Source organism: Oncorhynchus mykiss, chromosome 7, assembly GCF_057628025.1.
Source record: "Oncorhynchus mykiss isolate SJ-2025 chromosome 7, ASM5762802v1, whole genome shotgun sequence".
In the NCBI taxonomy this organism is placed as follows: Eukaryota; Metazoa; Chordata; class Actinopteri; order Salmoniformes; family Salmonidae; genus Oncorhynchus; species Oncorhynchus mykiss.
Window position 1 is genome coordinate 82,841,397 of NC_143028.1, and position 27,808 is coordinate 82,869,204.

The following is a 27,808-nucleotide window of genomic DNA, read 5'->3' on the forward strand; positions in this document are numbered from 1 at the left end:
TGTTGTTGTTGCCATCCTGTACCTGTCCTGCGGGTGTGATGTTCGGAAGCTGTTAGTGTCATACCGACCGTTCCACAGGTGCATGTTCATTAATTGTTTGTGGTTCATTGACCAAGCATGGGGAAACAGTGTTTAAACCCTTTACAATTAAGATCTGTGAAGTTATTTGGATTTTTACAAATTCTTTGAGAGCTGGTGTCCTGAAACGGACATTTAAAAAACATGTTTTTTTTTTTTGCTGAGTTGATATATTTCCAAGTATTTAGGTAAGTTGGCTAGCTAACTCCTTGATCCTGCATTGTAGTATACAGCTCTGGAATACCAATCTCTTCTTACTTCACATTTGATTTGTCTAGCTATGTTGTATGGACATGCTAGCTATGAGTTTTTAGGGAGCAAATGGAACACAGAAGCCAGTCAGACATGCTTTTGTTGACAAGTAGAGCTGCTATGATTTATTAACACGTGTCTGTCTTTGTGCCTGTGTGTCTGTCTTTGTGCCTGTCTCTCAGGCCATCTGTGATTCTTGGTGTGACCAACCCGTTCTTTGCGAAGACCCTCCAACACTGGCCTCACATCATCCGTATTGGAGACATGAAGCAGGCTGGAGAGACTGTCAAGCAGATGAAGGTGAAGAAGCTGAAGAACCTGAAGACACTGGACTCTAAACCAGGTGATTGAGCGGAGGCGTTACTCTCACATGACTAGGGTTGCAAAATTCCCTTTTTACAAAAATAAATAATGTAATCCTGGTTGAAGAATTCCAGGATGGATGATTCCAAAAATGCTCACTAGTGTTTTCATATCCACATTGTGTCTTCACTGTGTCACTAGTGTTTTCATATCCACATTGTGTCTTCACTGTGTCACTAGTGTTTTCATATCCACATTGTGTCTTCACTGTGTCACTAGTGTTTTCATATCCACATTGTGTCTTCACTGTGTCACTAGTGTTTTCATATCCACATTGTGTCTTCACTGTGTCACTAGTGTTTTCATATCCACATTGCGTCTTCACTGTGTCACTAGTGTTTTCATATCCACATTGTGTCTTCACTGTGTGAAACTACTTTGTGTGTTCCATTGCAGGTGTCTACAGCGCGTACAAGCCCTTCCTCAACAAAGATGAGGATATCATTAAACAACTTCAGAAGGTAAGCGGGGGAACTAGGGAACTACAGAAAGTAATGGAGGGGGGAACTAGGGAACTACAGAAAGTAATGGAGGGGGGAACTAGGGAACTACAGAAAGTAATGGGGGGAACTAGGGAACTACAGAAAGTAATGGGGGGAACTAGGGAACTACAGAAAGTAATGGGGGGAACTACAGAACTACAGAAAGTAATGGGGGGAACTACAGAAAGTAATGGGGGGAACTACAGAAAGTAATGGGGGGAACTACAGAAAGTAATGGGGGGAACTACAGAAAGTAATGGGGGGAACTAGGGAACTACAGAAAGTAATGGGGGGAACTAGGGAACTACAGAAAGTAATGGGGGGAACTAGGGAACTACAGAAAGTAATGGGGGGGGGGAACTAGGGAACTACAGAAAGTAATGGGGGGGGGGGAACTAGGGAACTACAGAAAGTAATGGAGGGGGGAACTAGGGAACTACAGAAAGTAATGGAGGGGGGAACTAGGGAACTACAGAAAGTAATGGAGGGGGGAACTAGGGAACTACAGAAAGTAATGGGGGGAACTAGGGAACTACAGAAAGTAATGGGGGGAACTACAGAACTACAGAAAGTAATGGGGGGAACTACAGAACTACAGAAAGTAATGGGGGGAACTACAGAAAGTAATGGGGGGAACTACAGAAAGTAATGGGGGGAACTACAGAAAGTAATGGGGGGAACTACAGAAAGTAATGGGGGGAACTACAGAAAGTAATGGGGGGAACTAGGGAACTACAGAAAGTAATGGGGGGAACTAGGGAACTACAGAAAGTAATGGGGGGGGGGGAACTAGGGAACTACAGAAAGTAATGGGGGGGGGGGAACTAGGGAACTACAGAAAGTAATGGGGGGAACTAGGGAACTACAGAAAGTAATGGGGGGGGAAACTAGGGAACTCCAGAAAGTAATGGGGGGGGGGGAAACTAGGGAACTACAGAAAGTAATGGGGGGGTGGAACTAGGGAACTACAGAAAGTAATGGGGGGGAACTAGGGAACTACAGAAGGTAATGGGGGAACTAGGGAACTGCAGAAGGTAAGCGGGGGAACTAGGGAACTGCAGAAGGTAATGGGGGGGAACTACAGAAGGTAATGGGGGGGAAACTACAGAAGGTAATGGGGGGGAAACTACAGAAGGTAATGGGGGGGAAACTACAGAAGGTAATGGGGGGGTAACTACAGAAGGTAATGGGGGGGTAACTACAGAAGGTAATGGGGGGGTAACTACAGAAGGTAATGGGGGGGAACTACAGAAGGTAATGGGGGGAACTACAGAAGGTAATGGGGGGGGACTAGGGAACTACAGAAGGTAATGGGGGGGACTAGGGAACTAGAGAAAGTAATGGGGGGGAACTACAGAAGGTAATGGGGGGAACTACAGAAGGTAATGGGGGGGAACTACAGAAGGTAATGGGGGGGAACTACAGAAGGTAATGGGGGGGACTAGGGAACTACAGAAGGTAATGGGGGGGACTAGGGAACTAGAGAAAGTAATGGGGGGGAACTACAGAAGGTAATGGGGGGGAACTAGGGAACTACAGAAGGTAATGGGGGGAACTACAGAAGGTAATGGGGGGGAACTACAGAAGGTAATGGGGGGGAACTACAGAAGGTAATGGGGGGAACTACAGAAGGTAATGGGGGGGAACTAGGGAACTACAGAAGGTAATGGGGGGGAACTAGGGAACTACAGAAGGTAATGGGGGGGAACTAGGGAACTACAGAAGGTAATGGGGGGGAACTAGGGAACTACAGAAGGTAATGGGGGGGAACTAGGGAACTACAGAAGGTAATGGGGGGGAACTAGGGAACTACAGAAGGTAATGGGGGGAACTAGGGAACTACAGAAGGTAATGGGGGGAACTAGGGAACTACAGAAAGTAATAGGGGGGAACTAGGGAACTACAGAAAGTAATGGAGGGGGGAACTAGGGAACTACAGAAAGTAATGGAGGGGGGAACTAGGGAACTACAGAAGGTAATAGGGGGGAACTAGGGAACTGCAGAAAGTAATGGAGGGGGGAACTAGGGAACTACAGAAGGTAAGCGGGGGAACTAGGGAACTGCAGAAGGTAAGCGGGGGAACTAGGGAACTGCAGAAGGTAATGGGGGGGGGGGGGACTAGGAAACTACAGAAGGTAATGGGGGGGAACTAGGGAACTACAGAAAGTAATGGGGGGGGAACTACAGAACTACAGAAAGTAATGGGGGGGAACTAGGGAACTGCAGAAAGTAATGGGGGGGAACTAGGGAACTGCAGAAGGTAATGGGGGAACTAGGGAACTACAGAAGGCAAGCGGGAAACTAGGGAACTGCAGAAGGTAATGGGGGAACTGCAGAAGGTAATGGAGGGGGGGAACTAGTGAACTATAGAAAGTAATCTGGGGGAACTGCAGAAGGTAATGGGGGAACTAGGGAACTGCAGAAGGTAATAGGGGAACTAGGGAACTGCAGAAGGTAATGGGGGAACTGCAGAAGGTGATAGGGGAACTGCAGAAGGTGATAGGGGGTGTGTATTGGCAATAGCTAGCCATATGGGACTGACTATGCCTGCTGTGTAAACTGATGTTCATATTGTGTCCTCCCCTCAGGGTGTGCAACAGAAACGTCCCTCGGCGGCACAGAATGCCATCCTACGACGGTACTTCCTGGAGCTGACGCAGAGCTTCATCATTCCACTGGTGAGAACCTTAGAACCTGGGAACCTTGGAACCTGGGAACCTTAGAACCTGGGAACCTTGGAACCTGGGAACCTTAGAACCTGGGAACCTTAGAACCTGGGAACCTTAGAACCTGGAAACCTTAACCTGGGAACCTTAGAATTTTAATAACATTACAATACATTCAGATTTCACCACACACTGTGTGTCCTCAGGCCCCTATTCCACCACTACCACATATCTACAACACAAAATCCATGTGTGTGTGCCTATGTTTGTGTTGTTTAACAGTCCCCGCTGTTCCATAAGGTGTATTTAAAAAATGTAATCTGATTCTATTGCTTACATCAGTTATTTGATGTGGAATAGAGTTCCATGTAGTCATGGTTCTATGTAGTACTGTGGAATAGAGTTCCATGTAGTCATGGTTCTATATAGTACTGTGGAATAGAGTTCCATGTAGTCATGGTTCTATGTAGTACTGTGCGCCTCCCACAGTCTGTTCTATACTTGGGGAGTCGGAAGAGACCTGTCTTGTGGCGTATGCATGGTTGTCTGAGCTGTGTGTTAGTAGTTTAAACAGACAGCTCGGTTCATTCCACATGTCCAATACCTCTCATAAATGCAAGTAGTGATGAAGTCAATCTCTCCTCCACTTTGAGCCAGGAGAGAGTGACATGCATATTATTCATGTTAGCTCTCTTTGTACATCCAAGGGCTAGCCCTGTTCTGAGCCTTGGTCCCTTTTTGTGGTACCTGACAACACGACTGAACAGTAGTCCAGGTGTGATAAAACTAGGACCTGTAGGACCTGCCTTGTTGATGGTGTTAAGAAGGCAGAGCAGCGCTTTATCATGGACAGACTTCTCCCCATCTTAGCTACTGTTGCATCAATATGTTTTGACCATGACAGTTTATAATCCAGGGTTACTTTAGTCACCTTGCTCAATTTCCACATTATTTATTACCAGATTTAATTAAGGTTTAGTGAATGATTTGTCCCAAATACAATGCTTTTACTTTTTATAAATATTTAGGACTAACTTATTCCTTGTGTTGCAGTAATTTCAGTCGCTGTAGTAGCTGAGGTGTATAGTGTTGAGTCATCAGCATACATAGACACACTGGCTTTACTCAAAGCCAGTGGCATGTCGTTACTCAAAGCCAGTGGCATGTCGTTAGTAAAGATTTTAAAAAGTAAGGGGCCTAGACAGCTGCCCTGGGGAATTCCTGTTTCTACCTGGATTTTGTTGGAGAGGCATCCATTAAAGAACACCCCCTGTGTTCTGTTAGACAGGTAACTCTTTATCCACAATATGGCAGGGGGTGTAAAGCCACAACACATACGTTTTTCCAGCAACAGAATATGATCGATAATGTCAAAAGCCGCACCGAAGTCTAACAAGACAATTTTTTCAGCAATTTCTCTCAGCCAAATCAAATGTTATTTGTCACATGCGCTGAATACAACACGTGTAGACCTTACAGTTAAATGCCCTTAACCAACAATGCAGTTTTAAGAAAATAAATAAAGTACGAGATAAGAACAACAAATAATTAAAGAGCAGCAGTAAATGACACGGTGCTCTATGCAGGGGGTACCTGTGTCGAGGTAATTTAGGTAATATGTACATGTAGGTAGAGTTATTAAAGTGACTATGCATAGATAATAACAGTAGCAGCAGTGAAGAAGGGGGGGGCAATGCAAATACTCTGGGTAGCCATTTGATTAGCTGTTCAGGAGTCTCATCAGTAATTTGTGTAAGTGCTGTGTTTATTGAATGTCCTTCCCTATCAGTGTGCTGAAAGTCTGTCAATTTGTTTACTGTAAAATAGCATTGTATCTGGTCAAACACCATTTTCTTCCCCCTAAAAGTTTACTAAAGGTTGGTAACGGGCTGATTGGTCGGCTATTTGATTGGTCGGCTATTTGTAAAGGGGACATTACTATTCTTAGGTAGCGGAATGTCTTTACCTTCCCTCCAGGCCTGAGGGCACATACTTTTCAGTAGGCTGAAATTGAAGATGACAGATGGGAGTGGCACTATTATCCTCAGTCATTTTCCATCCAAGTTGTCAGACACCGGGGGCTTGTCATTGTTGATAGACAAGAATACTTTTTTCACTTCTTCCACACTCACTTTACGCAATTAAAAATTAGAATGCTTGTCTTTCATAATCTGGTCAGATATACTTGGACATGTAGTGTAAGCATTTGTTGTTTGCTAATCTTGCCAATGAAAAAATAATTAAAGTAGTTGGCAATATCGGTGGGTTTTGTGATGAATGAACCATCTGATTCAATGAATGATGGAGCTGAGTTTGTCTTTTTTAGTCCAACATTTAATTTATCTTAGTTTCTTCTTAGTTAGTTAGTTTATTTTTTTATTTAGTATTTGCAGTACGTTTGCCAATAGGTTGGGTTGCCAGACTCCAGTACAGCATCTGTTTGCTCCTCATTCAAAGTCAATATTCTTTACATCATCAACATAGGAATCACTACAAAACTTATTGTATGACCTCATACACTATATTAGGCCCAGCCTGTCCTCTTATACACTATATTAGGCCCAGCCTGTCCTCTTATACACTATATTAGGCCCAGCCTTTGGAACTGTGGTTTTCCTACATATGGCTATTATATTGTGATCACTACATTCTATGGATTTGGATACTGCTTTACAGCACATTTCTGCAGCATTAGTAAAGATGTGAACAATGCATGTTGATGATATCATTCCTGTGCTGTTTGTAACTACCCTGGTAGGTTGACTGATAACCTGAACCAGGATGCAGGCACTGGTTACAGATTCAAGCTTTTCCTTGAGTGGGCAGCTTGATGAAAGCCAGTCAATATTTAAATCACCCAGATAATATACTTCTCTGTTGATATCACATACATTATCAAGCATTTCACATATTATCCAGATACTGACTGTTAGCACTTGGTGGTCTATAGCAACTTCCCACCAGAATGGGCTTTAGGTGAGGCAGATGAACCTGTAGCCATATTACTTCAACAGTATTTAACATTATCCAGATACTGACTGTTAACACTTGGTGGTCTATAACAGCTTCCCACCAGAATGGGCTTTAGGTGAGGCAGATGAACCTGTAGCCATATTACTTCAACAGTATTTAACATTATCCAGATACTGACTGTCTATAGCAGCGTCCCACCAGAATGGGCTTTAGGTGAGGCAGATGAACCTGTAGCCATATTACTTCAACAGTATTTAACATTATCCAGATACTGACTGTCTATAGCAGCTTCCCACCAGACTGGGCTTTAGGTGAGGCAGATGAACCTGTAGCCATATTACTTCAACAGTATTTAACATTATCCAGATACTGACTGTCTATAGCAGCTTCCCACCAGAATGGGCTTTAGGTGAGGCAGATGAACCTGTAGCCATATTACTTCAACAGTATTTAACATTATCCAGATACTGACTGTTAGCACTTGGTGGTCCATAGCAGCTTCCCACCAGAATGGGCTTTAGGTGAGGCAGATGAACCTGTAGCCATATTACTTCAACAGTATTTAACATTATCCAGATACTGACTGTTAGCACTTGGTGGTCTATAACAGCTTCCCACCAGAATGGGCTTTAGGTGAGGCAGATGAACCTGTAGCCATATTACTTCAACAGTATTTAACATTATCCAGATACTGACTGTCTATAGCAGCTTCCCACCAGACTGGGCTTTAGGTGAGGCAGATGAACCTGTAGCCATATTACTTCAACAGTATTTAACATTATCCAGATACTGACTGTCTATAGCAGCTTCCCACCAGAATGGGCTTTAGGTGAAGCAGATGAACCTGTAGCCATATTACTTCAACATTATTTAACATCCTCTCTAAGCTTTACAGGAATGTAGTTCTGAATATAGACCACAGCACCACCCCCATTGGAATTTCTGTATTTTCGGTAGATGTTACAACCTTGTATTGCTACCACTGTATCAATGTGCGTGGGCACCGGTTCGTCGGGCTATTTGAGGTAATATGTACATGAATGTATAGCTAAAGTGACTATGCATAGATGATCAACAGAGAGTAGCAGCAGTGTAAAAGAGGGAGTGGTGGAACACAATGCAAACAATCCGGGTAGTCATTTGATTACCTGTTCGGGATTCTTATGGCTTGGAGGTAAAAGCTGTTGAGAAGCGTTATGGTCCTAGACGTGGCGCTCTGGTACCGCTTGCCATGCGGTAGCAGAGAACAGTATGACTGGGGTCTTTGACCATTTTTAGGGCCTTCCTCTGACACCGCCTGGTAAAGAGGTCCTGGATGGCAGGAAGCTTGGCCCCAGTGATGTACTGGGCCGTACGCACTACCCTCTGTAGTGCCTTGCGGTCGGAGGCAGAGCAGTTGCCATACCAGGCAGTGATGCAACCAGTCAAGATGCTCTCTGTTGCAGCTGTAGAAACCTTTGAGGATCTGAGGACCCATGCCAAATATTTTCAGTCTCCTGATGGGGAATAGGTTTTGTCGTGCCCTCTTCACGACTGTCTTGGTGTGTTTGGACCGTTCTAGTTTGTTGGTGATGCAGACACCAAGGAACTTGAAGCTCTCAACCTGCTCCACTACAGCCCCGTCGATGAGAATGGGGGGGCGTGTTCGGTCCTCCATTTCCTGTAGTCCACAATCAACTCCTTCTGTCTTGATCACGTTGAGGGAGAGTTTGTCAGGTCTCTGACCTCCTCCCTATAGACTGTTTCGTCGTTGTCGGTTATCAGGCCTGCCACTGTTGTGTCATCAGCAAACTTAATGATGGTGTTGGAAACGTGCATGGCCAGGCAGTACAGGAGGGGCCAGGGAGTACTTGAGTGCCACGGGTCTGTAGTCATTTAGGCAGGTTATCTTAGTGCTCTTGGTCACAGGGACTATGGTGGTCTGCTTGAAGCGTGTTGGTATTATAGACCCAATCAGGGACATTTTGAAAATGTCAGGGAAGACACCTGCCAGTTGGTCAGAACATGCCCGGAGCACACGTCCTGGTAATCCGTCTGGCCCAGCGGCCTTGTGAATGTTGACCTGTTTAAAGGTCTTACTCATGTCGGCTACGGAGAGCGAGATCAGTCGTCCGGAACAGCTGACGCTCTCATTGCTTGCCTCGAAGCGAGCATAGAAGTGATTTAGCTCGTCTGGTAGGCTTGTGTCACTGGGCAGCTCTCGGCTGTGCTTCCCTTTTGTTGTCTGTAATAGTTTGCAAGCCCTGCCACGCCACATCCGACGATCATCGGAGCCGGTACAGTACAATTGTTTGATGGTTTGTCGGAGGGCATAGCAGGATTTCTTCTAAGCTTCCGAGTGAGTTCCAGAGATGTTAGCTGTTACTAGCAAACTTGATTTCATGAACCTCGTCTCTTAAGTTACATATGTTAACGCGGGTTTATTTTGAGCACTTTTCTTCTGGGATACTTACTTGATTTGCTTTACTGGGAGGCTTAGCAGAAGTAGACATGCTCATGTTATTGATGTTATTGCAGGATGAGCTGCACACAGTGGACTTCCTCCTAGGGCACACCGCCTCAGTGCTAACAGTATAACTCTGGTTCATAGGCTCATGATTACTGCATACAATAGCTGTGGGATCAGAGGCATTCAGGGCAGTTAGAGGGACATAAATTAGGTTACTTACAGTGCCTTGCGAAAGTATTCGGCCCCCTTGAACTTTGCGACCTTTTGCCACATTTCAGGCTTCAAAGATAAAGATATAAAACTGTAATTTTTGTGAAGAATCAACAACAAGTGGGACACAATCATGAAGTGGAACGACATTTATAGGATATTTCAAACTTTTTTAACAAATCAAAAACTGAAAAATTGGGCGTGCAAAATTATTCAGCCCCCTTAAGTTAATACTTTGTAGCGCCACCTTTTGCTGCGATTACAGCTGTAAGTCGCTTGGGGTATGTCTCTATCAGTTTTGCACATCGAGAGACTGACATTTTTTCCCATTCCTCCTTGCAAAACAGCTCGAGCTCAGTGAGGTTGGATGGAGAGCATTTGTGAACAGCAGTTTTCAGTTCTTTCCACAGATTCTCGATTGGATTCAGGTCTGGACTTTGACTTGGCCATTCTAACACCTGGATATGTTTATTTTTGAACCATTCCATTGTAGATTTTGCTTTATGTTTTGGATCATTGTCTTGTTGGAAGACAAATCTCTGTCCCAGTCTCAGGTCTTTTGCAGACTCCATCAGGTTTTCTTCCAGAATGGTCCTGTATTTGGCTTCATCCATCTTCCCATCAATTTTAACCATCTTCCCTGTCCCTGCTGAAGAAAAGCAGGCCCAAACCATGATGCTGCCATCACCATGTTTGACAGTGGGGATGGTGTGGTCAGGTTGATGAGCTGTGTTGCTTTTACGCCAAACATAACGTTTTGCATTGTTGCCAAAAAGTTCAATTTTGGTTTCATCTGACCAGAGCACCTTCTTCCACATGTTTGGTGTGTCTCCCAGGTGGCTTGTGGCAAACTTTAAACAACACTTTTTATGGATATCTTTAAGAAATGGCTTTCTTCTTGCCACTCTTCCATAAAGGCCAGATTTGTGCAATATACGACTGATTGTTGTCCTATGGACAGAGTCTCCCACCTCAGCTGTAGATCTCTGCAGTTCATCCAGAGTGATCATGGGCCTCTTGGCTGCATCTCTGATCAGTCTTCTCCTTGTATGAGCTGAAAGTTTAGAGGGACGGCCAGGTCTTGGTAGATTTGCAGTGGTCTGATACTCCTTCCATTTCAATATTATCGCTTGCACAGTGCTCCTTGGGATGTTTAAAGCTTGGGAAATCTTTTTGTATCCAAATCCGGCTTTAAACTTCTTCACAATAGTATCTCGGACCTGCCTGGTGTGTTCCTTGTTCTTCATGATGCTCTCTGCGCTTTTAACGGACCTCTGAGACTATCACAGTGCAAGTGCATTTATACGGAGACTTGATTACACACAGGTGGATTGTATTTATCATCATTAGTCATTTAGGTCAACATTGGATCATTCAGAGATCCTCACTGAACTTCTAGAGAGAGTTTGCTGCACTGAAAGTAAAGGGGCTGAATAATTTTGCACGCCCAATTTTTCAGTTTTTTATTTGGTAAAAAAGTTTGAAATATCCTATAAATGTTGTTCCACTTCATGATTGTGTCCCACTTGTTGTTGATTCTTCACAAAAAATACAGTGTTATATCTTTATGTTTGAAGCCTGAAATGTGGAAAAAGGTCGCAAAGTTCAAGGGGGACGAATACTTTCGCAAGGCACTGTACATTGTCTACCAACGCCCCTGGCATAATCTGAGCTGGGCTTGGGTCATTGTCTTAACTCAGCCTTGTAATGCTGTGAAATGACTTGGGTGGATCCCATCCTCCTTATAAAACGTGTTTTTGTTTCCTAAAGGTGTTGACATTGTCATCAAAAGTTACACCCATTGAGCTGCAGTAATCACATAGACAGTTGTGTAGAGAAAGAATCCTGCTAAAGTGTTCAATGCCACGGGCACTGGGCCAGATAGGATGGGTCTTTTACTAGTGTCAATCAGCTCTTTAAAAGAGCTGCCCTTCATAATGTTTTTAAAACCCACATGTCCTGGCGTAGTACATTCAGAAGCAGCTTAGTAATGTCATTTACTCCAGCTTCATGATAGGACATTGTTTTTGCACCAGGAACAGTCACATTTCTTGATCACAGTTAAGACATGTTGTTATATATATTCAATTTGTAACTCCACTCACTACTTGTAGTTGTATAGTCTGTTAGTAACTCCACTCACTACTTGTAGTTGTATAGTCTGTTAGTAACTCCACTCACTAATTGTAGTTGTATAGTCTGTTAGTAACTCCACTCACTACTTGTAGTTGTATAGTCTGTTAGTAACTCCACTCACTACTTGTAGTTGTATAGTCTGTTAGTAACTCCACTCACTACTTGTAGTTATATAGTCTGTTAGTAACTCCACTCACTACTTGTAGTTGTATAGTCTGTTAGTAACTCCACTCACTACTTGTAGTTGTATAGTCTGTTAGTAACTTCACTCACTACTTGTAGTTGTATAGTCTGTTAGTAACTTCACTCACTACTTGTAGTTGTATAGTCTGTTTGTAACTCCACTCACTACTTGTAGTTGTATAGTCTGTTAGTAACTCCACTCACTACTTGTAGCTGTATAGTCTGTTAGTAACTCCACTCACTACTTGTAGTTGTATAGTCTGTTAGTAACTTCACTCACTACTTGTAGCTGTATAGTCTGTTAGTAACTCCACTCACTACTTGTAGTTGTATAGTCTGTTTATAACTCCACTCACTACTTGTAGTTATATAGTCTGTTAGTAACTCCACTCACTACTTGTAGTTATATAGTCTGTTAGTAACTCCACTCACTACTTGTAGCTGTATAGTCTGTTTGTAACTCCACTCACTACTTGTAGTTGTATAGTCTGTAACTCCACTCACTACTTGTAGTTGTATAGTCTGTTAGTAACTCCACTCACTACTTGTAGCTGTATAGTCTGTTTGTAACTCCACTCACTACTTGTAGCTGTATAGTCTGTTAGTAACTTCACTCACTACTTGTAGCTGTATAGTCTGTTAGTAACTCCACTCACTACTTGTAGCTGTATAGTCTGTTTATAACTCCACTCACTACTTGTAGTTATATAGTCTGTTAGTAACTCCACTCACTACTTGTAGCTGTATAGTCTGTTAGTAACTCCACTCACTACTTGTAGTTGTATAGTCTGTTTGTAACTCCACTCACTACTTGTAGCTGTATAGTCTGTTAGTAACTTCACTCACTACTTGTAGCTGTATAGTCTGTTAGTAACTCCACTCACTACTTGTAGTTGTATAGTCTGTTTATAACTCCACTCACTACTTGTAGTTGTATAGTCTGTTAGTAACTCCACTCACTACTTGTAGTTGTATAGTCTGTTTGTAACTCCACTCACTACTTGTAGTTGTATAGTCTGTTTGTAACTCCACTCACTACTTGTAGTTGTATAGTCTGTTAGTAACTTCACTCACTACTTGTAGCTGTATAGTCTGTTAGTAACTCCACTCACTGCTTGTAGTTGTATAGTCTGTTTATAACTCCACTCACTACTTGTAGTTGTATAGTCTGTTTATAACTCCACTCACTACTTGTAGTTGTATAGTCTGTTAGTAACTCCACTCACTACTTGTAGTTGTATAGTCTGTTTGTAACTCCACTCACTACTTGTAGTTGTATAGTCTGTTAGTAACTTCACTCACTACTTGTAGCTGTATAGTCTGTTAGTAACTTCACTCACTACTTGTAGTTATATAGTCTGTTAGTAACTCCACTCACTACTTGTAGTTGTATAGTCTGTTTGTAACTCCACTCACTACTTGTAGTTGTATAGTCTGTTAGTAACTTCACTCACTACTTGTAGCTGTATAGTCTGTTAGTAACTCCACTCACTACTTGTAGTTGTATAGTCTGTTTATAACTCCACTCACTACTTGTAGTTGTATAGTCTGTTTATAACTCCACTCACTACTTGTAGTTGTATAGTCTGTTAGTAACTCCACTCACTACTTGTAGTTGTATAGTCTGTTTGTAACTCCACTCACTACTTGTAGTTGTATAGTCTGTTAGTAACTTCACTCACTACTTGTAGCTGTATAGTCTGTTAGTAACTCCACTCACTACTTGTAGTTGTATAGTCTGTTTATAACTCCACTCACTACTTGTAGTTATATAGTCTGTTAGTAACTCCACTCACTACTTGTAGTTGTATAGTCTGTTTGTGTTGTTGAGCTTAATGTTCCAGTCAGTAGCTAGCTAACACACTGTCTGCTAGAGCCGTCATGACGAGTCTTGAGGGAAGCCCTACATTGTGATGTGTTTCTAACTAGTGGGAACGCAGGCCGTGTTGTAAAGTCTTTGGACCTGTACTTTTCTTGAATGTAGTTTTTGTTATTGACGAAAACAAGCAGACAACCAAAAAAATAGCGCTTTGAAAAATGTGAAGTTTTTGCTGTCAGTCGATGGGATAACCTCGGTTAACCACAGGTTGTTTTCCCCACAGGCGGGCGGGCCGCGATCTAAAACCGAATATAGATCACTGTGCTGAGAACTTAAACAGTTGTTGTGTAGAAGGGCGTTATGAAAACTACACTAACACACAGGTCTTCCATTACCTTTCTCCATCTCACAGGAGCGCTATGTGGCCAGTCTGATGCCTTTACAGAAGAACATCTCTCCTTGGAAGAGTCCTCCACAGCTGAGACCCTTCCTCCAGGAGGACTTTATGAAGACTCTGGAGAAGGCTGGTCCTCAGCTCACCTCACCGCTCAAAGGAGACTGGATGGGACTCTACAGGTACTGACATCCACATAGCCTGGTTCCGCGTGTATTTCACCTTTATTTAACCAGGCAGTCCTACTGAGAGGTCTGTGTTAGAGACAAAAACACACACATAAACGGACACAGCCATAGGAAACAACCTCAGCCATAGGAAACAACCTCAGCCATAGGAAACAACCTCAGCCATAGGAAACAACCTCAGCCACAGGAAACAACCTCAGCCACAGGAAACGGACGCAGCCACAGGAAACGGACGCAGCCCAGGAAACGGACGCAGCCACAGGAAACGGACGCAGCCACAGGAAACGGACGCAGCCACAGGAAACAACCTCAGCCACAGGAAACGGACGCAGCCACAGGAAACGGACACAGCCACAGGAAACGGACGCAGCCACAGGAAACAACCTCAGCCACAGGAAACGGACGCAGCCACAGGAAACGGACGCATCAGTAATAAGCTCCTCAATCAGTTTTCTGAATTTCCCTAGAGGCATCCAATTTTAAATATATTTTTGAGATTATTCCTTAGAAATAAGGTGCAAAAAAATAAAAGCTGATTCACCTTAACTATGTGGAGACCGAAGGAGTTTCCGGTGTTGGCTATCCCTGAGACCGCGGCAACTTGACAAGGGAGTTTCCGGTGTTGGCTATCCCTGAGACCGGGGCAACTTGACAAGGGAGTTTCCGTGTTGGCTATCCCTGAGACCGGGGCAACTTGACAAGGGAGTTTCCGGTGTTGGCTATCCCTGAGACCGGGGCAACTTGACAAGGGAGTTTCCGGTGTTGGCTATCCCTGAGACCGGGGCAACTTGACAAGGGAGTTTCCGGTGTTGGCTATCCCTGAGACCGGGGCAACTTGACAAGGGAGTTTCCGGTGTTGGCTATCCCTGAGACCGGGGCAACTTGACAAGGGAGTTTCCGGTGTTGGCTATCCCTGAGACCGGGGCAACTTGACAAGGGAGTTTCTGGTGTTGGCTATCCCTGAGACCGGGGCAACTTGACAAGGGAGTTTCCGGTGTTGGCTATCCCTGAGACCGGGGCAACTTGACAAGGGAGTTTCTGGTGTTGGCTATCCCTGAGACCGGGGCAACTTGACAAGGGAGTTTCCGGTGTTGGCTATCCCTGAGACCGGGGCAACTTGACAAGGGAGTTTCTGGTGTTGGCTATCCCTGAGACCGGGGCAACTTGTACAGGACATCTAACAGACAGTTATTAATGATGTTAGGTACAAGGGGAGTTTTGCTAAAATCACTTTCCTTTTAAACGAAACGAGAGAGTAGTGCATTGATCTTTGACACTAAAGAGAGGGCCAGCCTACTTTCTGGTGTAGGTTCGGTACACATCACTGCATTCTATCACCCGTAATGAAGCGTAGTGTGAAAAACTGTGTCCAATGACTTCAATACAGTGGCAGCTGCATTCATGTAGACTGCATTGCCACAGTCCAAAGCTGAGATGACTGGATGATTCATTTTTTGCTCATATAAGAGAAGCCCAATATTTTGTGTGTGCGTGTGTTCTTAATCTTAACTCAACATGCTTCTTTTTTTTTTTAGAGAGCTTTATTTATTTTCGGTCTGTTAACCAGGAAACACAAGTCTGTTATGATGTAATATACAATGAGTCTGTGTATTTCCTGTTTTGCAGACTTTGTGATTGTGACATGGTCTATGCATCCTAAAAGCTTGTTGGTGTGTTTTTTGTTTCATCTTGGTGTGTCTGTTTCCTATCCAGACAGTTCCTGAGGTGTCCTAACTTTGACGGCTGGTTCAGGAATCGCAGGAGAGAGATGATGAAAAAACTAGAGGCCCTTCACCTAGAGGCTGTCTGTGAGGAGGTGAGTAATGGTGAAACTAGAGGCCCTTCACCTAGAGGCTGTCTGTGAGGAGGTGAGTAATGGTGAAACTAGAGGCCCTTCACCTAGAGGCTGTCTGTGAGGAGGTGAGTAAATGCTGAAACTAGAGGCCCTTCACCTAGAGGCTGTCTGTGAGAAGGTGTATTTATTATGGATCCTCATTAGTTCCGGCCAAGGCAGCAGCTACTCTTCCTGGGGTTTAATATGGATCCCCATTAGTTCCTGCCAAGGCAGCAGCTACTCTTCCTGGGGTTTATTATGGATCCTCATTAGTTCCTGCCAAGGCAGCAGCTACTCTTCCTGGGGTTTATTATGGATCCCCATTAGTTCCTGCCAAGGCAGCAGCTACTCTTCCTGGGGTTTATTATGGATCCTCATTAGTTCCTGCCAAGGCAGCAGCTACTCTTCCTGGGGTTTATTATGGATCCCCATTAGTTCCTGCCAAGGCAGCAGCTACTCTTCCTGGGGTTTATTATGGATCCTCATTAGTTCCTGCCAAGGCAGCAGCTACTCTTCCTGGGGTTTATTATGGATCCCCCATTAGTTCCTGCCAAGGCAGCAGCTACTCTTCCTGGGGTTTATTATGGATGCCCATTAGTTCCTGCCAAGGCAGCAGCTACTCTTCCTGGGGTTTATTATGGATCCCCATTAGTTCCTGCCAAGGCAGCAGCTACTCTTCCTGGGGTTTATTTTAGATCCTCATTAGTTCCTGCCAAGGCAGCAGCTACTCTTCCTGGGGTTTATTATGGATCCCCATTAGTTCCTGCCAAGGCAGCAGCTACTCTTCCTGGGGTTTATTATGGATGCCCATTAGTTCCTGCCAAAGCAGCAGCTGCTCTTCCTGGGGTTTATTATGGATCCCCATTAGTTCCTGCCAAGGCAGCAGCTACTCTTCCTGGGGTTTATTATGGATCCCCATTAGTTCCTGCCAAGGCAGCAGCTACTCTTCCTGGGGTTTATTATGGATCCCCATTAGTTCCTGCCAAGGCAGCAGCTACTCTTCCTGGGGTTTATTTTAGATCCTCATTAGTTCCTGCCAAGGCAGCAGCTACTCTTCCTGGGGTTTATTATGGATCCCCATTAGTTCCTGCCAAGGCAGCAGCTACTCTTCCTGGGGTTTATTATGGATGCCCATTAGTTCCTGCCAAGGCAGCAGCTACTCTTCCTGGGGTTTATTATGGATCCCCATTAGTTCCTGCCAAGGCAGCAGCTGCTCTTTCTGGGGTTTATTATGGATCCCCATTAGTTCCTGCCAAAGCAGCAGCTGCTCTTCCTGGGGTTTATTATGGATCCCCATTAGTTCCTGCCAAGGCAGCAGCTACTCTTCCTGGGGTTTATTATGGATCCCCATTAGTTCCTAGCAAGGCAGCAGCTACTCTTCCTGGGGTTTATGGATCCTCATTAGTTCCGGCCAAGGCAGCAGCTACTCTTCCTGGGGTTTATTATGGATCCTTATTAGTTCCTGCCAAGGCAGCAGCTACTCTTCCTGGGGTTTATTATGGATGCCCATTAGTTCCTGCCAAGGCAGCAGCTACTCTTCCTGGGGTTTATTATGGATCCCCATTAGTTCCTGTCAAGGCAGCAGCTACTCTTCCTGGGGTTTATGGATCCTCATTAGTTCCGGCCAAGGCAGCAGCTACTCTTCCTGGGGTTTATTATGGATCCTTATTAGTTCCTGCCAAGGCAGCAGCTACTCTTCCTGGGGTTTATTATGGATCCCCATTAGTTCCTGCCAAGGCAGCAGCTACTCTTCCTGGGGTCCGGCTCAATTAAGGCAGTTACACATTTTAAAAACATTTACAATACGTTCATAATAGATTTCACAACATATATTGTGTGTGCCCTCAGGCCTCTACTACCACACATCTACAACACAATCCATGTGTATCGTGGGTGTGTCTGTGCCTGTGTTTGTGTTGCTTCACAGTCCCTGCTTTTCTATAGGTTGTATTTATCTGTTTTTTAATCTAATTTTACTGCTAGTATGAGTTACCTGATGTGGAATAGAGTTCCATGTAGTCATGGCTCAATGTAGTACTGTGTGCCTACCCTGAAACTAACTGCAACTCTTTGTTGCTGTCATTTCAGTCGCTGTAGTAGCTGACGTGTAAAGTGTTGAGTCATCAGCATACATGGACACACTGGCTTTACTCAAGGCCAGTGGCATGTCGTTAGTAAAGATTTAAACAAGTAAGGGGCCTAGACAGCTACCCTGGGGAATTCCTGATTCAACCTGGATTTTGTTGGAGAGGCTTCCATGTTCTGTTAGACAGGTAACCCTTTATCCACAATATAGCAGGGGGTGTAAAGCCATAACACATTTTTCCTGCAACAGACTATGATCGATAATATCAAAAGCCACACCGAAATCTAACCAGACAGCCCCCACTATAATTTTATCATCAATTTCTCTCAGCCAATCATCAGTCATTTGTGTAAGTGCTGTGCTTGTTGAATTTTCTTCCATGTAGGTAGTTATTAAAGTGACTATGCATCGATAATAACAGAGTAGCAGCAGCGAAGAAGGGGGGGTGGGGGGGTGCAATGCAAATAGTCTGGGTAGCCATTTGATTAGCTGTTCAGGAGTCTCATCAGTGATTTGTGTAAGTGCTTGTTGAATTTTCTTCCCTTTAAGTGTGCTGAAAGTCTGTCAATTTATTTACTGTAAAATAGCATTGCTTCTGGTCAAACATTATTTTTTTCCCCCAGAAGTTTACTAAGGGTTGGTAACAGGCTGATTGGTCGGCTGTTTGAGCCAGTAAAGGGGGCTTTACTATTCTTAGGTAGTGGAATGACTTTACCTTCCTCCAGGCCTGAGGGCACATACTTTTCAGTAGGATGAAATTTGAAATATGGCAAATATAAGTGGAAATATTATCCTCAGTAATTTTCCATCCAAGTTGTCAGACTCCGGTGGTTTGTCATTGTTGATGTAGGACAATACTACTTTCACCTCTTCCACACTGACTTTACGGAATTCAAAATTCCGATTCTTGTCTTTCATCATTTGGTCAGTTATACTTGGATGTGTAGTGTCAGTGTTTATTGCGGTCATGTCATGTCCAAGTTTGCTAATCTTGCCAATAAAAATAATTAGTAAGTAGTTGGCAATATCAGTGGGTTTTGTAATGAATGAGTCATCTGATTCAATGAATGATGGAGCTGAGTTTGCCTTTTTGCCCAAAATGTCATTTAAGGTGCTCCAAAGATTTGTACTACAATTCTTTATATCATTTATCTTTGTTTCATAGTGTAGTTTCTTCTTCTTTTATTCAGTTTAGTCACATGATTTCTCAACTTGCAGGACGTTTGCCAATCCGTTGTACAGCCAGACCACATCATGCTCGGATATTGTATTCACCTCTCTCTATTTCTATTCTTCATGTAGGATCTGCAGGTGCGTGTCCAGCAACACACTGAGGTGGAGACTGTGGACCTCGTTCTCAAACTCAAAGACAAACTGGTCAGTATGAGGTTGTTTCATTGTCACAGATTGACGTGGCGTTCTCCAGAATGACGCGGCGTTCTGCTCATTAGTGATAGAACACATAACAGTATTGTTCCTGTACACTACATGGCCAAAAGTATGTGGACAACCTCTCGTCAAACATCTCATTCCGTAGTCATGGGTATTAATATGGAGTTAATATGGAGTCCCCCCCTTTGCTGCTGTAACAGCCTCCATCCACTCTTCTGGGAAGGCTTTCCACTAGATGTTGGAACATTGCTGCTATAACAGCCTCCACTCTTCTGGGAAGGCTTTCCACTAGATGTTGGAACATTGCTGCAGGGACCTGCTTCCATTCAGCAACAAGAGCATTAGTGAAGTCGGACACTGATGTTGGGCGATTAGGCCTGGCTCACAGTCGGCGTTCCAATTCATCCCAAAGGTGCTCGATGGGGTTGAGGTTAGGGCTCTGTGCATGCCAGTCAAGTTCTTCCACAACGATCTCGACAACCTATTTCTGTATGGACCTCGGTTTGTGCACGGGGGCATTGTCGAAACAGGAAAGGGCCTTCCCAAACTGTTGCCACAACGTTGGAAGTACAGAATAGTCTAGAATGTCATTGTATGCTGTAGCGTTAACATTTCGCTTCACTGGAACTAAGGGGCCCGAACCATGAAAAACAGACCCAGACCATTATTCCACTTCCACCAAACTTTACAGTTGTCATTATGCATTGGGGCAGGTAGCGTTCTGGCATCCGCCAAACCCTGATTTGTCCGTCAGACTGCCAGATGGGAAGTGTGATTCATCACTCCAGAGAATGCGTTTCCACTGCTCCAGAGTCCAATGGCAGTGAGCTTTACACCGCTCCAGCCAACGTTTGGCATTGCGCATGGTGATCTTAGGCTTGTGTGAGGCTGCTCGGCCATGGAAACCCATTTCATGAAGCTCCTGACGAACAGTTATTGTGCTGCTGTTGCTTCCAGAGGCAGTTTGGAACTCGGTAGTGAGTGTTGCACCAGAGGACAGACTTCAGCACTCGGCGGTCCAGTTCTGTGAGCTTGTGTGGTCTGCCACTTCGTTGCTGAGCCGTTGTTGCTCCTAGACGTTTCCACTTCACAATAACAGCACTTATAGTTAGTTGACCGGGGCAGCTCTAGCAGGACAGAAATTTAACGGACTTGATGGAAAGGTAGCATCCTATGATGATGAAACGTTGAAAGTCACTGAGCTCTTCAGTAAGGCCATTCTACTGCCAATGTTTGTCTATGGAGATTACATGGCTGTGTACTCGATTTTATACACCTGTCAGCTGAAATAGCCGAATCCACTAATTTGAAGGGGTGTCCACATACTTTTCGGCCACTTGTATGTTCAGTGTCTGCTAAATGAACTTGATTTATGTTAGTTAACACAAAATATTTTTAATAACTTGAAAGTGCTTTGTCGTGTGTTGCTGACCTGTTCTTCCTGTATGTTCTAGACTCAGGCAGAGAGAGAGCAGCTTCCTCTGAGGCCGGGGACGTTGACTAAACTACAAGCCCACATCGACTCTGTCATCCTGTCTTTGCCTGATGATCTACAGGGAATCCTGCACAAGCCCTCCACACCCTGACCTCTGACCCTGACTTCTGACCTCTAACCCCTGACCACTAATCATTGACCTATAACCCCTGGGGGAGGAGGAAGGGAGGCCCAAGGAAGGACTGCTCCAGTCTCATCATTGGAACTGTGGATTTTTAAGACTTTTTTTTTTTTTTTTTAAGTGCACTTCACCCTTTATCTATGTGTGACTGAGCCACCTCCAACCTCTCTCCACCTTCATGTGCAATGCTGGCATTGCCCCCCCAAAAAATCCACTGATGATTATTGATTATGCAACCAGTCATAAAGCCAATTAGTGGTTTATTCCTCAGAGATATAACGTCTGTGCTGTAGTGAATCATGTGTCTGTGACACATGTCCATAAAGGTTGGCAGATTTTCTAAAACAGTTTAATCTGTGTCAGGAAAACCTAAACCTTTAGTCTAGACTTTTTAAAAACAGCCTTGTTTGGATTTCTATGCTGCGCTGATAACTTAACACTGCAGTTACAATAGACAGATTGTGATATACAGTTTAATTGTCAACAATACTCGAACGTTATGAAAGGTTGCTGTGCTGTTGTATAAATGTTGAAGACATGGCGACATGAAGAGCTGTATTGTATAGCGTCACTATACACTTATTGGACAAAACATTAGGAACACCTTCCTGATGTTGAGTTGCACCCCCTCAGAACAGCCTTAATTCGTCAGGTCATGGACTCTACAAGGTGTTGAAGGCGTTCCACAGGGATGCTGGCCCATGTGGACTCCAATGCTTCCCACAGTTGGGTCAAGTTGGCTGGATGTCCTTTGGGTGGTGGACCATTCTTGATACACGTGTGGAAAAACCCAGCAGCGTTGCAGTTCTTGACACGAACCAAAGGCACTTAAATGTGTCTTGTCCATTCACCTTCTGAATGACTCACATACACAATCCATGTCTCAAGGCTTAAAAATCCTTCTTTAACCATGTCTCCTTCCCTTCATCTACATGGATTTTGAAATGGATTTAACAAGTGACATCAATAAGGGATCATATCTTTCACCTGGTCAGTCTGTCATGGAAATGTTTTGTCCACTCAGTGTATAGTGGTTGAGGAGGAGACATCGGGGTGGTCTTCATGAGGCACAAAACAGATCGAAACAAGAAGGAACCTAAAGCTAGTGCAATAACAAATGGTTTGCGTTTCAAAACGTTTTGTTACGTTGTGCCTTAATGAATAGCACCCTTGTTGGAGGTTGATCTCTGTGTGTGTGTGTGTGTGGGAATAGAATAGCAGAGTGCTGTTGCTATTTTAGACCAATAGGATCGAACTTGTATATAATTTGTACTCATTATTAGAAGAACGTAAGGAAAAAGACCTTCACTAAACCCTCGTCCTTATATTGCAGTACTACTTCTGCTCTAAATGTGTGTTCTGCATAGGGAATAGGGTGCCATTTGGGATGCATTCATTCTACATGTTTAAAATGGGCAACCGGGTAACTGACGAAAAATAACTGGCTGACACATTGCCTTGTCATATTGATTTGGACCTGATTTTTGTGAGGTTTTACATTATTCATCTGTGTAGGCCCACCACAACCCCCTGTACCACATTATTCATCTGTGTAGGCCCACCACAACCCCCTGTACCACATTATTCATCTGTGTAGGCCCACCACAACCCCCTGTACCACATTATTCATCTGTGTAGGCCCACCACAACCCCCTGTACCACATTATTCATCTGTGTAGGCCCACCACAACCCCCTGTACCACATTATTCATCTGTGTAGGCCCACCACAACCCCTTGTACCTCATTATTCATCTGTGTAGACCCACCACAACCCCCTTGTACCACATTATTCATCTGTGTAGGCCCACCACATTATTCATCTGTGTAGGCCCACTACATTATTCATCTGTGTAGGCCCACCACATTATTCATCTGTGTAGGCCAACCACAACCCCCTGTACCACATTATTCATCTGTGTAGGCCCACCACAACCCCCTGTACCACATTATTCATCTGTGTAGGCCCACCACAACCCCTTGTACCTCATTATTCATCTGTGTAGACCCACCACAACCCCCTTGTACCACATTATTCATCTGTGTAGGCCCACCACAACCCCTTGTACCTCATTATTCATCTGTGTAGACCCACCACAACCCCCTTGTACCACATTATTCATCTGTGTAGGCCCACCACATTATTCATCTGTGTAGGCCCACTACATTATTCATCTGTGTAGGCCCACCACATTATTCATCTGTGTAGGCCAACCACAACCCCCTGTACCACATTATTCATCTGTGTAGGCCCACCACAACCCCCTGTACCACATTATTCATCTGTGTAGGCCCACCACAACCCCCTGTACCACATTATTCATCTGTGTAGGCCCACCACAACCCCTTGTACCTCATTATTCATCTGTGTAGACCCACCACAACCCCCTTGTACCACATTATTCATCTGTGTAGGCCCACCACATTATTCATCTGTGTAGGCCCACTACATTATTCATCTGTGTAGGCCCACCACATTATTCATCTGTGTAGGCCAACCACAACCCCTTGTACCACATTATTCATCTGTGTAGGCCCACTACATTATTCATCTGTGTAGGCCCACCACATTATTTATCTGTGTAGGCCAACCACAACCCCTTGTACCACATTATTCATCTGTGTAGGCCCACCACAACCCCTTGTACCACATTATTCATCTGTGTAGGCCCACCACATTATTCATCTGTGTAGGCCCACCACATTATTCATTTGGTGTAGGCCCACCACAACCCCCTTGTACCACATTATTCATCTGTGTAGGCCCACCACAACCCCTTGTACCACATTATTCATCTGTGTAGGCCTTCACAACCCATACGAACAGTCCTTGTACACCAGGGCTTTCTAGCGGCTAGCTAAACCAGAGTTGGTTTCCTACCGGTCCACTGCCACTGTCTGGATTTCATTTGGCACCCAGCCACTGTCTCTGTCCTCAGTGTCATTGATTTGGTTCACACCAACTGTATTGTCCGAAACACATTTTGCTGATCATAATGGATGTTGATAGCCTGGGTACAGGTCTGTTTAGCTATCATTCCACTCCTTGTCTTTGGCATATGACACGGAGGAGTGGAATGTTGGCTAAACAGACTGGTCCCCAGGCTAGGATGTTGAAACGGTTTAGCCTTCCAGACCCTAACTGTTTGTATTCATGCTGTTTTTATGCTTTGAGTAGAAGTTTTGTTTGGAGTGCATTACGTGTATGGTGTGCTCAACCATCATATGTTGAGTGTAGAGATCATTCTTCCTCTGAACTGTTAAACATATCTACATGTATGCTGAACAACATTACTGCAGAGGAGGTTTTTCCTAACACAGATTTTGCTGTCAGACTTTGGACTACCTATGAGGTTTTTACGTCTTACATTTTGAAAACCGATATTTGATTTGTTGAGTATTTTGATGTTACAGAATACATTATTTTTCTTGATCAGCTTTTATCATAGGGTGTGCCTTAAGGGATGATGGTTAGAAAAAACAGAACCAAAGATGGACTGTTTTTAGGTTAAATATCGAACTGTGACTGTGTAGTAGGCTAATAATAACTTCTGATATCTACAGTAGTGGCTCACTCACTCAGTAACCTGTCATATTCTGATCTGCTTCAAACACCATGGAACACCATCATTCTGTTGGAACCCATCAGAATTCCATTGGAACTGTTGGAACCCATCAGAATTCCGTTGGAACCCATCAGAATTCCGTTGGAACCCATCAGAATTCCGTTGGAACTGTCTGTCCTCTGAGGGAATATTTCAGTTAAATTAATATTGGTTGGTACACACCTGTGATGGGTTTCCATATTTTGAAAATACTTATTTTAACAAGATCATTTTGTATAAAGGGCTATTCTCATATTCCATTAATCTAAAAAGTGAAGTTTTGTACATATGTTGAAATACCCAGCCATCACCATTGATGATGATATTCATTATATTACAACCATTATTTTACTAAATATAGATATTACTGACATGGACATACATTTGTAATATCTTCCAATGGGCTGGTTAGATGTTAAAGAACTAGAATAAGGATGATAACATAATATACTGCATCATATTGCTTTGGGGAACTCAGTATTTTTACATTTGCAATGTTTGATCGTTTTTTGTATTGAAGCCTTAATACAATAACTACTGAGGAACCACTATTGATGCCTTTTTAAAGAAGTACTGAGGAACCACTAATGCTAACAGACAATGGCTTTCAGTGAGCGCAAGTATTTTAATGTGAATAAACGGGCCTCTAGGATCTCACTAATAAATTGTTCTGTATTCTTTTTTTTATCCCAGTTTGTTTTGTTAATAGGGAGCATTGTAAAATACAGTATAAACACACACACACTTATCTTCACACAGCATTTAGAGTACCAGTGTAGGAAATAGAATCTGATTCATCCACGAGGCTGCGATCTCTCTCTATAAGAGCGTTTTATAACATCGTCTTTCACGACTCCCAACAGCGCTGAAAGTGAGGTGGAGGAAATGGGTCGAGAGATATCGCTGCGGTCACTAGCGCCTTGTACCAGCGGGTGGCGCCTGACAGTTGACACCTATCTACTAAGTAGCCTTGGCTTGTGTGAGGCGGAATGGCTCATGGAAGCCGCTCTGCTGTTTGTAGCGTGAGGCAGCTCGATGTACAGGTACACCCCCAGGACAGGATGCTCGTCTATCGCAGGGCCTTACCCTCCAATCTATCTCAATGTCGAGTGCCAAGCTGAGACACATTGATCCTGTTTTTACAGTCTTCTATATGGGGATGGAACTCCCAACCTGCCAATCTAAAGGTGGACACTCTCTAAGCACAAGGCCACTGAGACGATATAAGCAGCACAGTGTTTCCCATAGGGGATTTTAGAAACACTGAAAATAAGGGCTGTGTTTTGTGTAGACTTATCATGGCTTTAAAATCTTCTGATAGGCTAATTGACATAGTTTGAGTCAATTGGAGGTGTACCTGTGGATGTATTTCAAGGCCTACCTTCAAACTCAGTGCCTCTTTGCTTGATATCATGGGAAAATCTAAAGAAATCAGCCAAGACCTCAGAATATGGATGCCAAGAGTGTACAAAGCTGTCATCAAGGCAAAGGGTGGCTACTTTGAAGAATCTCAAATATGAAATATATTTGTTTAACACTTCTTTTACTACATGATTCCATATGTGTTATTTATTTAATAGTTTGTCTTCCCCATTATTCTACAATGTAGAAAATAGTCAAGATAATAAAAAACCCTTGAACCCGTGGCCAGTTTTATTGCTTTTTTTAATCAGAACAGTTTTCAGCTGTGCTAACATAATTGCAAAAGGGTTTTCTAATGATCAATTAGCCTTTAAAATGATAAACTTGGATTGGCTAACACAACGTGCCATTGGAAGACAGGAGTGATGGTTGCTGATAATGGGCCTCTGTACGCCTATGTAGATGTTCCATAAAAAATCAGCCATTTCCAACTACAATAGTCATTTACAACATTAACAATATCTACACTGTATTTCTGATCAATTTGATGTAATTTTAATGGACAAAAATGTGCTTTTCTTTCAAAAACAATAATTTCTAAGTGACCCCAAACTTTTGAACCGTAGTGAATAAAAGAAACGTCCTCACTGTCAACTGCGTTTATTTTCAGCAAACTGAACGTGTAAATATTTGTAGGAACATACGATTCAACAACTGAGACATAAACTGAACAAGTTCCACAGACATGTGACTAACAGAAATGGGATAATGTGTCTCTGAACAAAGGGGGAGTCAAAATCAAAAGTAACAGTAAGTACCAGCTGCATTAATTACTCACCAGATTTGCCAGTTCTTGCTGTGAGATGTTACCCCACTATTCCACCAAGGCATCTGCAAGTTCCCGGACATTTCTGGGGGGAATGGCCCTAGGCCTTACCCTCCAATCCAACAGGTCCCAGACGTGCTCAATGGGATTGAGATCCGGGCTCGTCACTGGCCATGGCAGAACACTGACATTCCTGACTTACAGGAAATCACTCACAGAACGAGCAGTATGGCTGGTGGCATTGTCATGCTGGAGGGTCATGTCAGGATGAGCCGGCAGGAAGGGTACCACATGAGGGAGGAGGATGTCTTCCCTGTAACGCACAGCGTTGAGATTGCCTGCAATGACAACAAGCTCAGTCCGATGATGCTGTGACACACCGCCCCAGACCATGACGTACCTTACACCTCCAAATCGATCCCGCTCCAGAGTACAGGCCTCCTACCATCACCCCTGGTGGGACAAAACCTCGACTCGTCATAGAAAAGCACTTTTTGCCAGTCCTGTCTGGTCCAGCGACGGTGGGTTTGAGCCCATAGATGACGTTGTTGCCAGTGATGTCTGGTGAGGACCTGCCTTACAACAGGCCTACAAGCCCTCAGTCCAGCCTCTCTCAGCCTATTGCGGACAGTCTGAGCACTGATGGAGGGATTGTGCCTTCCTGGTGTAACTCGGGCTGTTGTTGTTGCCATCCTGTACCTGTCCCGCAGGTGTGATGTTCGGATGTACCGATCCTGTGCAGGTGTTGTTACACGTGGTCTGCCACTGCGAGGACAATCAGCTGTCCGTCCTGTCTCCCTGTAGCGCTGTCTTAGGCATCTCACAGTATGGACATCGCAATGTATTGCCCTGGCCACATCTGCAGTCCTCATGCCTCTTTGCAGCATGTCTAAGGC

The 27,808-nt window shown here is 44.0% G+C and overlaps 1 protein-coding gene across 1 annotated transcript in view; it reads left to right on the forward strand.

Moving 5' to 3' along the window:
• Positions 1–25,389, forward strand: part of dennd6a (DENN domain containing 6A) — a 47,500-nt gene extending 22,111 nt beyond the window's left edge. Inside the window, exons 12-18 of the mRNA XM_090242149.1 lie at positions 513–673; positions 1,090–1,154; positions 3,764–3,853; positions 14,024–14,187; positions 15,907–16,009; positions 19,416–19,490; positions 20,960–25,389. Of these exons, the coding sequence (XP_090098275.1) occupies positions 513–673; positions 1,090–1,154; positions 3,764–3,853; positions 14,024–14,187; positions 15,907–16,009; positions 19,416–19,490; positions 20,960–21,091 (790 nt within the window). The 3' untranslated portion in view covers positions 21,092–25,389. The remainder of the gene's footprint in view (positions 1–512; positions 674–1,089; positions 1,155–3,763; positions 3,854–14,023; positions 14,188–15,906; positions 16,010–19,415; positions 19,491–20,959) is intronic.
• Positions 25,390–27,808: the final 2,419 nt, after the last annotated feature.